Source organism: Oryctolagus cuniculus, chromosome 6 (assembly GCF_964237555.1).
Source record: "Oryctolagus cuniculus chromosome 6, mOryCun1.1, whole genome shotgun sequence".
Taxonomy (NCBI): domain Eukaryota; kingdom Metazoa; phylum Chordata; class Mammalia; order Lagomorpha; family Leporidae; genus Oryctolagus; species Oryctolagus cuniculus.
The window spans coordinates 34,387,025-34,403,939 of NC_091437.1; the positions used below are offsets into that span (position 1 = coordinate 34,387,025).

Genomic DNA, 16,915 nt, shown 5'->3' on the forward strand with positions numbered 1-16,915 from the left:
GACCTTCCAAAGAAGCTACAGAAATGCCAGAGATCTCTCTGCCCCTCTCTCCCAGCCCACTGCCTCTCTCTTCCACTGTGCTCAGAAGAAAGGCCATTCAAGGACATAGCAAGAAGGCAAACACCTGCAAGCCAGGAAGACAGGCCTCATCAGAAACCAACCCCACTGGCACCTTGATCTTACACTTCCTGCCTCCAGAATTGTATTGAAAAAACACATTTGTATTGTTTAAGCCACAACCTCTGCAGTATTTTGTTACACGGCCTGAGCTGACCAATACACCCAATTAAAGGCCTGTATACCTAGAACACATCCTCTCACAGGTGCATTCCATCTGGCTGACCCGTCTTTCTCAGATGAAAAATCTATCCCCGGGTGCCCTTTTAGACCTCTCTGCACATCGTTTTGCATCTTACCCACAAGGCTTTATTTTTTTTAAGGTTTGCTGAAGGTAATCAAGTTTTTTCTTCTAAAGCACAGAATTGAGACCGACTTCCTTACCTGTTAAATACACTCCCTTACCTATTTACCCACAATGACCCTTTCTCCAAAGACACCAAACCAGTGAATACCAAGTTTCCATGGCTTTCACACATGTGTACCTATTATCAATTCCAACTCTTTCCATAGTGAACTTGGAGCCTAATAATGCAAGGGCTCCTGGGTTATGTATGAGTAAACTCCGCCTGGCCTTGTACAAAGAACCTGTGCCTTCAGTTGAATAGTTACGTCAGAACTGCCGTTCAGCCTGAATCTAGCGTTCTACTGGAAGGACAAAGAAGGAAATGCGGTAATAAAGAGGACAAGTTAGGTGAACACAAACTCATCTTTTAAAAAGTGGGCCATGAGGGGAGTGGGCTGGAGAGCCATTCTGCCCTAAGTGAGGCCTCAGGTGGCTCCCCATTTATATGCAAGGTGTCATTTGCCATCCCAGAGCCGCTGCTTCTGTCCCACTCCCTTTGCTGTGGTCCAGGCCAGTGTCAGAGACACCCCAGAGAACGGGTATCTAGTTGGCCCCCAGGACCGTCTCAGTTCAGCCTGGGAACCGCATTGTCAATGCTCTAGGCGGGGGGGTGAGGAACATGGGGAAGACCAAAACGCAACAACAACAATAACACAAACAAAACCCAGCTGTTTCTCACATCTGGATTGCTCAAATGCACAAATGCTTTCTTACTATCCAGCAGAATAAATCTACCAGAGTAACGTGCAGGGGAGTTCAGGCTCACCCCTCATGGGACGATGGGGAAGGCAGAGAGAGAGATCTGTACCGCCGCGCTGGGGACAGATAGAGCCAGGCGGTCAGCCGCACTGCATGAGGCTGTTCCTGGAAGGTGAAACAGAAGCCGCATCCCCCTCTAAAAGACTCTGACAAGAGGCAGCCCAGTTGGGCAACGAGCAGCCAGCTAACGTGCAGGCAGGCATGCGCTGTAGTACGGTTAGGCCACTGGCAAGGCCATACTTGTTTGGGAAGCACAAGTATTTTTGTTAAACACACTTTTTTGGTTCTCTGAATGTAACAAATTCTTTTTCTGAAAAGTGGGGCAAATGGAACCAGTTTCTCAGGGTTGCTGGAGATGAAATGAGCTAATACTGGAGAACCAGCTAGGGAGGCACCTGGCACACACACACCCTCCTCACACCTGACTTCTCTCAGCTACAGGACTCAATTGGACCCTTAGTTTCTTCTTAAATGCAAATGTCAGAGTCTAGGAATGTCAATCTATGGCTGTGCTCTTTTCATCGAGCACTACCAATATTTTGACAGGACCGACCTAATATTATTCACCGCAGGTTCATCGCTACGTTTCTGACCAGCACTCAGAAAGGGCTTGGGATTGCCCCTGGAGACCCGGATGCTAATCGTGAATACTTGCCAGTGATTTTCAATGCACTCTGGTTATTATGTTTAGTTGCAGAACATTTCCCATCCCCAGAAAGGTCGTTTACAATAGTCTAAGGCAGCTTCTTTCCACCTTTCTTGGCGGGTTTTTCTGTGCACAGCAAAGAGTGCAAGCATTCATCCATATGCATGGGAAATACCATTCCAGGCCTGCATTTGCATACAAATACCAAAGCAACTTAGGGTACCAGAGGCAGCTCTCCATTATGTGACACCACCTCCTTGTACTTTTCCCAATGCCTTTGCAGCAGGGGCTTCAGATCAAAGCCATTTTCACCACACCCACCTTTGCTTTATTCATCACAGCGTCTCTTTCTTGAACTTAAGTGGACGGGGTGGGGTGGGAGCGGGGGTGGGGGAGGGGGGCTCTCAGGACCTTTCCTTCCTCACTTTTATTCTAGTAGCTCCAAGCAGCTCCAGCAGGTCCCAGATCACCCAGACCTCAAGTTGGGAGATTCTGTAAACTCAACTCACCTGACACTGGACTCCTCTTAGTCTACAACCTAGATGATAAATGGACTATAATATTACTCAAATAAGTTCAGTGCGTGGTTAATGACGCTTACCCCTGTGCCAACTGCAAGGCATTTTTTGCTATAATTTCTTCATCCCAAACCAAGACCAGTTTCCTTGCTATTTCTTGCTCATTGCCTCAGGTCCTGCCCTGGACTGCTCTGCCCTCAGACACTTCATCTACTCTGATGAGTTTAAATATCTTTGATCTGTTGGTGCTGTCCCATGTTTGTTCCTCTAAGTCCAGAAGACATAGATCTCCATCTCCTACTTGAGACTGTCACCAGGGAACTAGATGCCCCACATGCCTCTCAAGCTACTTACTGTCCGAAGTCTATTTCCTATTCCTGTGACAATCTTCACCGTGCATCCATTCTCAGGGTAAACTTCTGGAAACTGTCCTTCCCATCGGCACCAAACACATCGCAGCAAGCAAGTCCAGTGCATTCTTTCTGTATAATGTATCTCACATTCATCTACTTCTCTCCATCTCTCCACCAGCCTCGAGTACAGCTATGGCCTCCAAATGACTTCCCAGCTTCCACTCCTATTTGTGTGCTAGTCCTTTGACCTTACCCTACAAAGCAGGCAGCCTGAGATTTTGAAAAAAAATAAATAAATAAACCCGATCATATTTCCCCCCAATCGAAATCCTTTAATGGGTTTCGATCTATCTTTGGATACACTCCAAACTCCTTTGGACAACAAGGTTCAACATGATCTGCTCCCTCAATTCCTCTCCAGTCTTTTTTTTTTTTCCCAACATTTTTATGAAGATTTTCAGACAGAAAAAAAAAAAAAAAACACTTACAGTGAGTTTCTATGGACCCACTGCATGGATTTTGCCATTAACATTTTATAATTTCTTTTTTTAAGGAATTCATTAAGCATTTTATAATTTTTTCTCATATTTCTTTTCATTTATCCATCCTTCTATCCTAGCACTAATGTTTCTTATTTTCAGTGTGTTCCAAAATAAAGTGTAGATTTCCATTCATGCACATCACTCTTTCCTGTGTTCCTTACACTACTGCCACTTATTTTTCCATTCTTTGCATTTGTCAGACAATTTTATATCTTTGGACTTTTTACCTTTTGTCCCTTCTGCCTAAAATACCTCCAGTTGTTTTTTTTTTTTAAGATTTATTTATTAAAAAGGCAGAGTTACAGAGAAAGAGGAAGAAACCAAAGAGACAGAGGGAGAGACAGAAATAGAGAGTGAGAAAGAGATCTTCCATCCAATGGTTCACTCCTCAAAAGGTCACAACGACTGGGGTGGGGCCAAGCCAAAGTTAGGAGCCTGGAACACCAACTGGGTCTCCCACATGGAGATGGCAGAAGCCCAAGCATTTGGGCCATCTTCTGCTGCTTTCCTAGGTGCCATTAACAGGGAGCCGGATTGGAAGTGGAGCAGAGAGGACTCAAATCTGCCCTCAGATGGGATGCCAGTGTCACAGGTGGCAGCTTAACCTGCTGTGCCACAAGCCAGTCCCTCTTGTAATTTTGAACTCATCCTTTAGCTTTCAGCTTAAATGGTCCCAGAGAGACTGCCTCTAAACCCTCAATCTAAATCGGATCCTTCAGGGAGGGCACTGTAGCACAATAAGTTAAGCTGTCACTTGGGAGGTCCACATCCCATATCAGGGTGCCTAGATCAAGTTCCACCTCTACCTTCTGATCCAACTTCCTGCTAATGCACCTGGAAAGCACAGACAATGGCTCAAGTATTGAGTCCCTGCCACTCACATGGGAGACCCAAAATGGAGTTCCAGCTTTTTGGTTTTGGCCTGGCTCAGCCCTGGTTATTGCAGGCATTTGGGGAGTGAGCCAACAGATGGAAGATCTCTTAGTCTCTATCTCTCCCTCTCTGTTACTGTGCCTTTCAAATAAACAAATCTTGAAAAAAAAAATCAGATCTACCTTTCTGCCTTACATAGAGGGTCTCATAGCATCTGTATCTTTCCTGAGTATCACTTATGACAGTTGGTAACTACATATTTATTAACAAAATTATTTATTTCATGCCCACCTCCCCCACTCCACTGAAGGCTCCACAAGGACGAAGACCATGCCTGTATTGGAACGTGGTGTGTGGCCTCCATAGTCAGTTAGGATTTGTTGAAGACGGGATCACTCGTTAGAAGGAGCTATCTGGAGTGGTGGACTTCTTCTTCCTTTAATACATGCAAAAAGGCCCCTTTCCTACAGGCCTCTAGGAAAAGAGGGAACTTACTGGCTGCCAGAATATAACCAGCAAGTACAGTAGGAGCATTACTAAATGACAAGACCAATGGTTAGTGGATAAGCCAACAGAAGACCATGGCAGATGTGACTGACCAGGCCTCTGACTCCAGTAGTCTTCCCCTTCAAGATCAGCCCAAACCAACACACAATCCAAGGAAGAACAGGCTTGCTATTGGAATACAGGTTCAATAATAATATCAGCTGTAATGCATTGAGGGCATTTAGTGAGAACTCTCTTTGTATTAGGCACTGATCATCGCTTCTCGGCCTTTTGGCTAAGATCTAGTGTATTGGGCACTGATTCGAGTGCTTTCTCTGTATCAAATCATTTCTCCCGTGGTGTAAGTCCTACTGTTATTCCCACTTTACAGTGAAGGAAGCTGACAACAGAGCAGTTATTTTAAAACACTCCACCTTTATAGCATATTCTTTCTGTGGCCTCATTTGAAAGTAGGAAGATTAATCTAGAAAACCCACAGACTGCAGTAATGGAGATAAGATTTCAATTGGCTTTCACAGGAGCCTAAAAATACAGGAAGAAGTCCACATATAGATCAGAGAGATGAACTCTTAGTTAGAAAACCTGGAATTCCATATCTGAAAATGCCAATCAAACTATTGCACTGGGTTTATTTTTGTAAATCCAATCCCATCCAATGCCTTTCTTCCTTTGTTATCCCATATCCTTTAAAATGACTGCTGCAGAGAATTTTACTCCAGGAGGAAACACAGCTTACACACAAAGACGAAATCATTGTGGTCATTCTCCTAACAGGAGCTGATAAAAACGAGGCAGTTCAGAATTTCCTAGTGGAAGAACAGGGGCCTCAGACACAGTCTTGAGTTTGAAGACCAGTTTTTCCCTGAATGAATGACCTTGGCAGGTTAATAATATCTCTGGTCCTCGGTTGCATTTGAAAATGAAAATGACAACATCCACTTCGCAGGGTTTGGATATAGTGAAGCGTTACATATGACGAGCTCAGCATAGCGCTTGGAACACAGAACATACATACATTCAACACGTTACCTTTCCAAAGATAATAAAGGTAGGAAAAGGAAGAGGAAGGCGAGGGCAGCAGACTTAAAGTCCAGAACTTTCAAGAGGTCATAGAAAATGTCTTTAATAAATGTACATCATGCATTCTTTTTGAGAGAGAGAGAGAGGAGAGCAGACGCCTGCAAGGCTCAGGCAGAAGTGTCCTTTAGCATTTGCATTGCTCTTAGCTGGATGAACTTGCCTGCAGCTACCACTTACAATGCAAATTGAGCTTGGAGTCCTTCACACTAACTACACAGCAAAAACCTTACAGCTTTAAATAGACGACTGCAGTGTGGAAGGATCTCAGCAAAAGGAAGAAAATTTCAGAGACAAATGTAAAGGAGATTTCGGATGAAAAAAAAAAAACCCTGAAATATCTGTGCAGGTAGGAGCAAAATACAGAAATGCAAAAGAAAACTGAGAAGCGCGGTCTGCAGCAGGAACCGGAGGCTAACTCTTCAGTAGTGTGGTTAACTCAACCTGGGGGAAGAGAACTTTGGGGGACAAGCCCCCGGGGAAGAGAAACTGAACAAAGAGTATTTTCATCTGGGGCTCTTTCAAGGTGTACTAATAGTCCCAGAGGTGTGTCTGAGAGAAGAGGGACTCCTTCGCCTCCGGCCAGCACAGTTGCACGAACATTCCCTGAAATGAACAGGTCAAGATCAGAGAGAGCTTCTTGCTCTATTCAACTTCTTGTATTTATATCACCCAAGTTCCTTTTTTTAATTCTTCCCATTACTTCACTGAGATCAAGGAGAGAAAGAGAGAGAGAGAGAGATTCTCACATTCCAGAATTTTAGAGAGCTCCTTACTATAAACTCATGCCTCAGTAATGACTGTTCTATCCAGAATCAGAATTTACAAAAATGCCCCAAGACAGCAACGAAGGTGGTTTCCAAGGCCCTGAAAGCCATAGGAAATGTCATCTTTATTCACTTGCCTCCAAATTGGCCATCTTCTCAGCTGGTAACTTTCCTTTGCCTGCATAATATAATACAGCAGAAAACACTGGCAGCCTTGTGTGTGTGTGTGTGTGTGTGTGTGTGGCACAAATAGAAAGAAATGTTCCTTGCAAAGCCAACAGCCCTAAGGCCATCTCCCCTTCTGGATGCCATGCTTAGATGCAGAGTCGGTCATAGGCTACAATAGTCACTGAGTCAGTGACAAAGCTCTAAGACTGAGGACAAACATTTCATCAACCCATTGTCATCACACAAATAAGAAGAATCACTAAGGAGGCTGCTCAGTGTGGCGGTGGATGGGCATGGGCGGGACATCTTTAAACCCATCTCTTAGCTTCCATCTCTAACAGCATGGATACATTGGACTTGATGCTCTCCAACAATGAGGACGGATGGAGACTCTATTTTCAATAGCACTGGGCATCCCTTCTATTGAAAACTTCCAGTGATGTTTCTAGAGATGCCATTATGCCCAGGTTGTGCGTGTTTTTAAAATTTTTTCCAGAGTATGCGGTCTTTTCCTCCCTCCCCATCACATCGCTCTAGTTGTCTTTTGAGTTGCTTAAATATTACAGAAATTTTAACATCCAACAATAAGAATATTCCAAATATATCTCACAACATTTTCCTAAAGCACTTTCACACACATTCTCTCACATGGATGTTACAACGTGACAAGGCGACACTTCAGATGAGTGGCTAAAGATAAGGCGCTATGGGCAGGAAATGAAAGCAAAAATGCAAAAGTTTTGGCATTTGGAAAAAAAAAAAAAACCCTCCTCCACGCCAATCTATTCACACACACAAAAGGCAGAAAGAGGTTCCACCTGCTGGCTTGCCCTTCCTGCCTGCACAGCGCTCGGGCTAATGTCAGAACAAGCCAGGAGAGAGAGAGAGGGAGAGAGGGAAACGACAATTTCACCTCTTGGCAAAGCCTAGCTTGCTGAACCCTCTTGCTCTCTGCTGGCTGTTGATTCAGCAGAAACTACTGCTGCAGAATTCATAATGGTGATTTTTAAAGGCCCCACGGATCGCGTCGCTCTCCCCACGTGTCAGCTTCATTCGCTCGCCGCCGGAACACGATTTCCCCAGCCACCTTTTTATTTCTTGCTAATGCACTTCGAGGGGGAGATAGGGCTTGCCCTTTTGCAAAGGGCCTTTTGGGGTTTCGATTGTCTGAGCAGGTACCCTGGCTGGCCGGAGGGAGGGATGAATGGGCAGGAAATGAAACCATGCCCTGCCCGAAGCCACTGAGGGATACAGCATCGTGCAGCTCAGGGAGGGGTGGTCCTGCAGGCCCCCTACCCCTTCCTTTCCGCCCTCCCACCCCACAAGACCCCGGCCAGCATTTCAGAGGAAGGTTCATCCGCCTCCCCGGGGTCATCTTGCCGGTCGGGAGCCCCACCCTGAACAGCCCTGATCCCCGAGGGCCATTTTAACTCCCGGGGGGCGCCGGGTCCACCTGCTGCTGCACGCCGGGCTCGCCTCGCCGTGCCGTGCCGGGTTGGGTGCGGGGCGCACCGGTGACCGAGCCCCGGCGAGCCGAGCCCCCGCCCCAGCCCCGGGGCGCGGAGGAGTCTCCGCCACCGCGCGCCCGGCGGCCCGTGGAGCTCGGAGACCCGCAACTTGCGCCCGGCGCCAGCGGCGGAATGCGGCGGGGCTGGCGTTACCTTCGGTCGCATAGCTGTGGTCGCGCAGGAAACTGTTGTTGATTTTGCGGGTATCAATGTCCTCCTCCATTGACAGCAGGCTTACTTGCGTGGGGACCAGAAGCCGGCAGACAAGTATCCATGATCCCTCCCCGCAGCCAGTCTCACAGGAGAGGGGGGCAGGGGAGCCAGTGGGACTGCACCATGGTCCGAGCCTGAGGAGGAGACGGGGGGAGGCGGAGAGAGAAAAAAATAAAAACCCGGCAGTGGAGCTGTCACCTCCTCCACTCGGGTGCTCCGAGGCTGCGGCGGCTCCTCCCGCGCGGTGCGCTCACTCTGGCTCCAATTCCCAGCGAGGATGCTGCTGCGCTTGCCTCCGCTGCCTCCGGGTGCCAAGATGCGCCGGGCCCCGAGGGGTCTGGTCCCGCCCGCCCGCCCGCCCCGGAGACGCTCGCAAGCGGGGATGGGGAGATGCCCAACAGGTCCCCCTCGTTGGCAGCCGCTCCAAAATGCAAAAAAGATCCCTCCTCCCCCTGGGAGAACGGGCAGCCGCGACAAAATGGTGCCTTTCCAGACCCGAGCTGCGGTGGCGAGATGGCAGGGGCGGGATTCGGGCTTGCCTGGCCGGGATGAGGGTGCTGGTCCCACGGGAGGGCGGCTCCGGCAGGCGGGGGCTGGGGAAGTCGGCGGGGAGCTGGGCAGGGCGCTGCGGCCGGCGCCAGCGCACTCACCCTCACACCCACACGCGCGCACTCGCAGCTGCTGCTGCTGCTGCTGCCGCTGCCGCCGCTGCTGCAGGAGGCTGGAGGCGGCTGGTGCATTAAAGGCGAGGCTCCTCCCAACCGCGTCAGCAGCCCCGGGACTCTGCCCCAGCAGCGGCGGTGGCCGAGGCTGAGGCTGCGGCTGCTCTCTGCTGCAGTGGGGCGCACGCAGCCGCCAACCGGCACCTGGGCAGTAAGCAGGGAGCTTGCAGGTTCACGTGGAGAGCCCAGAAGCGCTCTTTCAACCAACCCCCTGTCCTGCCGCGACGTCAAGGACAGCGCCCCTAGCTCACTACCTTTCTCGGGCACCTGCACTTCGGGACAACAAGAAGTAGGTTCCTTTGGAGACGACGCAAGTCAGCATCCAGGTTCCTTTGCTCGTCCCTCTGCCATGTATGGGATCCGCTGGGGAAGTTAAAGGCCAAGGCCTGGGGGCTCGCCACCTCAGAACGAAGTGGGAGAGTGGGAAGGTGAGCTGACCGTAGTCTGGCGTAGTCTGGCGTAAGTCCCTGGGCTGCAACAGGAAGGGGAGCTGGGGCAAGAACTTTGCACCTTCCATCACATCTGACGCCTCCATGCCAAGCACAACCACCACATCTATTAACCGTAGGAGGCTGGTGTTCAGAAAAACCTTTATGTCTACAGAGGCAGAGGGAAGCCCAGGACTGGGCTACGGATCTGCTCAACACAGGCTGAGAAGTCCGCTCTCCCCAGCAGCTTGTACTTTGTGGTGAGAAACTGCCGCTGCCCCTCCATTAGGTTTGGATTCTGCCGGAACGCCATCCATTCCCTCGCAGCACGGAAGGCTGGTGGAAGCATAGGCAAGCCCAATGCCCAAGAGAATCTCTACCACCCGGAGGGAATGCCAAGGACCCAATTAATACAAGAAAAAAAATAAAGTGTCTTCCCCCTTCAACTGAGGAAAATTCCCTTCCCCAATCATAAACTGCAAATTCACACATTTGAAAAAACAAAACCAGAATCATTTAATGAACCAACTCAAGCCACTAGAAAACCAATTTGGAAAAGACGTCAACCCAAGACACTCCAGAAAGCCAACTTGGAAAACAGATCTTGCGAGTTTCCTCTTGCAGAAGGTACTCATTTCAGTGGGTGTCACTGTAGGGAGACATCAGCGAGCGTCTTGCTCAGTTAAGCTCCATGAGTTTAGCTAGATGAGCCCAGAGGGACCTCTGAGCTAATTATATACATATAATGCTTCACTAACACAATTTACGAAGTATTTGAAGTTTAAAAAAAAAAGGAAAACAAGTCCTTAACAGAGGTTGGGAATTGTTCTATTTCCTTGAAGAATAGATAATGTGGCAGGTGGAAAGCAGCGTTGTCTCCATTTATAGAACACACGCGTATTCCTGGGAGATCAGAGTAGAATGGATCCTTGATATGACTTTTTTGGGGTGTGGGGGGAGTCCTGTTCTTTCAATAGATTTTGTGTTCTTCTCAGCTGATGGTAAAGTTGCAATTACACTCTTGTGAAGTGTCAGTAATAGATCAAGATTTGTACAAAGAGTATTAAAGAGTATTCCTTCCAGGTGATGAGCTGTCGATCAACAAGGCCCCAGTGTTCAGGCCACCTGTAGTCGCACTGCCCAGCTTCTCTTGGAGATCGGTGGAAGGGGTGGGGCAGGTAAGGGCAGGGCCAAGTTCAACCTTAGTGTATCAGAGTGGTGAGAAGACATCTTGTCTTGTGGCACGAGTTCTTGGAGTAGCATTTGGGAAACTGTGCCCCTTGTCCTCCTGGAACATGAGTGAGACTGGAATAAAGCTCCATGATGAATAAGGTAGATCCAGGTTCATCCGTCAGGTGGGCTTGAGGATTTTCTGCTGTACCCAGTGGTCTGTCTCCACCACAGACCAAACCTCTAGGCTTAACGCAATTCCTATTTCCCATCTCCTGAAGAATTCCTTCTGCATTTATTCAATAGTATAGGCATTTTTCCTAAGACTCTGAGACGACAAAGTTGAAAGATTTCCACTGATTAAGAAGATTTTGAAGTTTTTATTGTAGACTAATCTTTAATGCCATGAGTAAGGGCGAACTAGCCGGTCCATCCAAAAGCACGGGGAGAACAGTTCCTGGCTCTGTGACTCAATACCACGGCAAGTGGGGAAGGACACAAGAAGGCAAAAGCAGCGCTGGGCCATGCTGGGTTATGGGAGGACTGCACAGACCCTTGCTCAGAGCTTGCTGGCCTTCCGTTCCTCCAGGACGTCATGCTCTGCCCATGGCATTTCTGCATGAGGCATTCCCTGACCAAATGCTAGCCCCTCGCTCATGGTAGCTTCTACCTTCCTGTGTCTCTTTATCTCCTTCACGACCCACTGTTTTTATAGTATCTGTTTACTCATTAGTGTCAACTATTTCCACTATAGCTCTGAAACTGAGTGTCTGGCACTTAGTACATGTTTTATTATACGTGTTGGATGGAGATAAATATTTCTCGAATGAATGAATAAATTGTTGCATTTTTAGTGATATTTAGGTTTTATAGCTCTACCAAAATTAAAATTAATGCCAAAACTAATTTATTGTGTGCCCGAAATTTTCTAGCTCATAACCCCTTTCCCTACTGAAATAATTGTTCCTATTCATTCCCATAGGCATGTACACCAAAAAAACTGTACTGAGTATTTAAATATATGGCAAGAATTATTCTAGGTGCTAGGGCAATAGTCAACATAAACTAGAGCACTTTCCTTCATAATCTTAAACGATATCATTTGATTTTAATAACATGAGATTTCTTAGAAATACAACAAATGCATTATAAAACCAGAATTTTTAAAATTTAATTTATTTTCATTTTTAGTTGAAGTGGGGATAGAGAGAGAAGGAGGGAGAGACTGAGGAAAGGAGAGGGAGAGGGAGAGGGAGAGGGAGAGGGAGAGGGAGACGGAGAGGGAGAGATCTTCCATACACTTGTTCACTCCCCAACTGCCTGCAGTAACCATGGTGAGGCAGGTCAAAACCAGGAGCCTGTAACCAAATCAAATCTTCTATATGGGTGTCAGGGACCTAAGTACTTGAGCTATCTATCTTTGCTATCTTCCAGGGTGTGTATTAGTAGTAAGCTGGATCAGAAGCGGAGGAGCTGGGACTCAAACTATGAGAGGCAGGTACCCAAGAAGTGTCTTAACCACTGAGCCAAACAATGTCCTCATCCCTCTCCCGACTCACAGATTTATAATGTTAAGTGCTAAGGCCCTGATAGGAGACAAAGCTGATTTTCAGTCACTTACTTATGTGTCCTTGAGCGTGCACAAGTTCTCTGTACACCATGGTTTTCTTATCTATAAACTAGGACAAAGAATAGTATTGAACCTATTAGTTAGTGCAGAGATTCACTGAGATGCTGGACAGACTGTGTTGCGATTACTCTGAGTTGAGTGTTTACTATCATTCTCATCACCACCATCAATATGCAAGAAATACTGAGGTACCTGCTATGTCAGAAATCGCGATAGGATTGGAGATTCCACAACATCCATGTACAAGATGCATAGTCAGCTTCTGCTGTCAGGGCACGTCGTATCTATTTCACAGTTTAGTAAAGGGGGCCACAAAGGCTACAGGAGGGCATTCTAAAAGGCTGACCTAATTCAGGCTTGTGCTTTACTCAAAGGGTCAATGCCAAATACACAGCCTTCATAAGTCATCCAATTCGGCATGACAGCATGTGGACATTCTTTTATTGTCATTCTTGTCATGGTCCCTCTGTCCTTACATATTTACCGTCCCCCCCCCCCCCCCCCCGTTAGGCTGGTGCTTCCCACACTGGAACATTTTAGTGCATCCTGTCTAATTAGCACATTAAATGTCTGTAATTTTATTAAAACCTTTGACCTAAGGCAGTCTGCAGATTCTTAATATGGGCTTTAGGTGTCAGATGGTCCTGATTTGTGTCAGGGCTCAGGCATTTATGAATTTTGTGACCTTTGGCAAGTAATTTAACATCTTTGAGCCTCTGTATCTGCAGTGTGGAAGAGAACAATAGAGGCCATTTCACAGGGTTGTTGGGTGGCTTCAGAGACAATGTAAAGAAAGTGCTTAGCTGGGCTTGGCCCCGAGCCAGGTCCACTCAAAGGAGGGCGTCCCCTCCTAGCTGTGCTTCCTGGAGATTTCCCTCTGCACTACAAGCCAGTGTCCATGGGGACAAAAGTGGCCCACAAACCTGAGCTTCACCACCTAGCGGTCTGTCTTAGGGAGCAACTAGAAAGTGGATGCATGAAATTTTACCACCTAGCAAAAATCTTTTTATAAACCCAGAAGTACTGTGCACATAAAAGGAATTAGGATTACCTCCACTGGATTTTTCATCACGTGCGTGAAGGCCTAGTTACAGGCCTCTGTGGAGAAGTCGGTCTCTGGGATCACTAATTGCCAAGTGCACAAGTCTCCCTTGGTCTCTCCGAGGTAGCAGAGGCACTGACTACCCAGGGGCTGACCCCTGGGATTTCTAGCAAGTTTGTAATTCCTTGTTGTGTGTGCTGCAACACGTAATACCACAGAGATGGTCCTTTAAAGTGACCTTCAACTTAGGGAAAACACCAAAAACCAAAAACCTTGTTGGCTCTAAATGTTGCTATCCATTCTAGTCTCTGGATTCTTAATGTGTTTTATTGAGTAAAATGATGATCTCTCACGTTTAGGAAAAGGTGTGTGCTGGAGCTGGTGTGCACTGACAGTTGAGAACTGAACTTGCCAATTGTGCAGATCTCTTTGCTGCCCTGCTCTGAGTGACATCATGTTGGTAGCTTGGCCACGCTAGGATATATTTAGCTCATGGAAATTTTTGAAAGGTATACAAGTCAGGGTGGTTTTACTTTATTTTTTTGAGAACCTCTCATTAAACCTGTACCAGCACAAAAGTAGAAATGCATTCCTTACCAATATATCTTTCTACTCATCCCTTTTTTTGTGCAAAACTCCCTCACATTTCTGCAAACTAACCCAAGTTCAGTCAATGCCAGAGCATTCCACCACCATCCAACCACATTCTGCCATCAGGTTAGAATAACTCTGAAAAGCCTACCTTTATCCTGAGGTTTTCCCATATCCATCAGAGGAACTCTGATGCCTTTGTCTGATCCCTTCAAGGCTGTTACGGAATGGCCATGGTAGACTTGTGAGTGATTGCTCCTACAAGGCTCCTAGACCTGACAATGTAAGGAATGGGAGGTCGTGCCCACTCTCAAGGAATCCTTCTCTCCTACTGTTCCGACTCCACTGGCACCTCGCTCTTGTCCTTGATGTGCCTAAATGCAAAACAAAGATTTCGTTGCTGGCCCTTGCACTTGTCTGGGTAAGATACTAATGCAATGAAAGAAAAGGTCACCCCAGGATCCAGATCTGAGAAAAAAACTTCCTCTCGTACCTTTTAATTCCATGGTTTTGGAGCTAAATGTCTGCTCTCTGTGCAAGACTGTCTTAATCTGCATTATATTTGTTAGCACCAGGTAAGGATTTCCAAAATCAGGTGAGCAGCACTGGAGGGTTCTCACCTCGTGCCTGATTACACTGCTCAAAGGAAAATGTTAGCATGAGTTACACAGTGTATACTGGAGAATGACTGTCAAATTATTAAAAATAACACTTTATAGCTTTTATCCTAAGACAATAATTATGATTGGGGGCAAAAATTTAGCCATGAAGTTATTTCTCAGACCAATATTAAGAAACAGGAAAAACCAAAAACAATTCCAAGATCCAACACAGAATTTGTTAGACAAATAACCATTGTTCATGTAATGGAAAATCATTGAGCCATTAATGTAAGAATAACAGCTAACACCGAGAATTTATTGTGCATCAGGCATTATACAAAGGATTCTGCTTGCATTATCTCACTTAATTTTAACACCAGTCCCTGTAAGGTAAATACAGTTATAAGATCCATGCTACTCAGGCTGCTGGAGGTACATGATATACCCAGATTCAAATGATAGGGACCCTGGCTCTCAACCTTGGTGTCTCTCAAGCCCATGCACTTAACCAGGATGCTTGTGCACTTAATACACACTGAGGGGTGTGTGTGTGTGTGTGTGTGTGTGTGTGTGTGTGTTTTCGACTGGGTTGAGGTCAAAACAGAATCCCAGTGAGACCATTTTCCAAATGAACCACCACTACTAGATTTGGATTTGTCCTTCCCAGGGATGACTATTCTCTCTGTGTGAAAATAATCCATTACCATTTTATTGGCAAGGATGTGGTGAAACTAAACCTTTCTACATCACTTGTGAGATTGTAATGGTACAGGCACATAATCTGACAGTCATTAAAATGTTAACCAGAGATAAACACATGACCCAGCAATTTTACTTCAGGCTATATGCTCAAGAGTATATAGGAAGCCCATGTTCAGAGCAAAAATCTGTTATACAAGTTTCCTACCAGTGTTATTTCTAACAGTCAAAAAGTAGAAACAACCCAAACGTCCATTAGCTGAAAAGCGGCTAACCAGAATGTCCGTATATCCAACCAAGAGAATATTATTCAGCTAGGTGAGGTAATGAAGTACTGACCTATGCTACAACATAGATGAACCTTGAAAAACATCGTGCTAAATGAAAAAAGTCAGACACAAAAGACCGCATCCTGGATGACACCATTTATTTAAAATGTTCAGAAGAGGCAGAACCATAGGGACAGAAAGTAGCTGCGGGGTGGGGTGGGTGAGGGGAATGGGAGTGACTGCTAAGTTCAGGGTTGATTTTTAGGGTGACAAAAATATTCTAAAATTAGGGGTGACAATCACACAACGCCGAACCTAAGAAAATCACTGGATTAGGTACTTTAGAAGGGTGAATTTTATGGCATGTGAGTTTTAGCTCCGTAAAGCTGTTATTAAAGGTTAAAAATAACTCCTGTCATAGCCACTGTTACTCCTGGAGAGTATGCTGTATCTTCAAGTATGTTTGCAAAAATCTTAAAAGGGCCTGATGACAAGGATAGACGTTCATGTTATGTTTAAAAAAAAAAAAACACTACAAGATGAAATAAAATAACTGCTCCCATTTTTTGCTTAAAACCATACATATGTCAGTGGATGTGTATAATTTTCCTTTTTTGTTCATATTTTTATCAAAGAAAATTTAGGACACGTATCATTTTGTAGTAAGAAAAAAATATTTTAACGCCATGAAATAACTTACAGGATGAAACCTTATGTTGAACAGATCAAACAATTTTCTTCACCCCATGCAGTTGAAAGATACTAATATAAAAATGTACCTGTGGAGGCCAGTGTTGTGGCATAGAAGATAAAGACCCTGCCTGCAACACATGAGTCCTATAGGGCGCAGGTTCACGTCTGGCTGCTCCACTTCAGATCTAGCTCCTTGCTAATGGTCTGAGAATAGAAGTAGAAGATGGCTCAAGTGCATGGGATCCTGCCACCCATGTGGGAGACCTGGATGAAGCTCCTGGCTCCTGGCTTCAGTCTGGCCCAGCCCTGTAACTCGGTAACTCTCTTTGTGACTCTGACTTTCAAAATAAATAAATAAATCTTTAAAAAAAATGTATTAGTGACCAGAATGTATAGAACACTCTGTTCAATAGAAATACAATGGAAACCACATTTGTAATTGTAAATTTTCTGGTTGTCATACAAACAAAATAAAAAAAAGGCAGATGAATTTTAATAATTTAAAATTTTTGAAAATAAAATCCTACATATTTTATTTAATCTAACATATTATCATTTCAGCATATAACCAGTACAATCATTGGTAATATATTTACATTCCTTTTTTCCTGCTAAGTCTCTGAAATCTGTTGTCATAGACTTACAGACCTCTCAAAACTAATCCCACTTCTAGAG

General features: G+C 45.8%; 1 protein-coding gene across 21 annotated transcripts in view; it reads right to left on the reverse strand.

The window, feature by feature from the left end:
* The window catches only part of PPP2R2B (protein phosphatase 2 regulatory subunit Bbeta), a 487,122-nt gene that overhangs the window by 284,932 nt on the left and 185,275 nt on the right, over positions 1 to 16,915 (reverse strand). For 4 of the 21 annotated variants that reach the window (XM_070074981.1, XM_051843265.2, XM_051843274.2 and 1 more), the window contains one exon: positions 14,129 to 14,351. The exons of 9 other annotated variants lie outside the window; for them this stretch is intronic. In XM_070074981.1, the coding sequence (XP_069931082.1) occupies positions 14,129 to 14,156 (28 nt within the window). In that variant the 5' untranslated portion in view covers positions 14,157 to 14,351. 21 annotated transcript variants of the gene reach the window in all.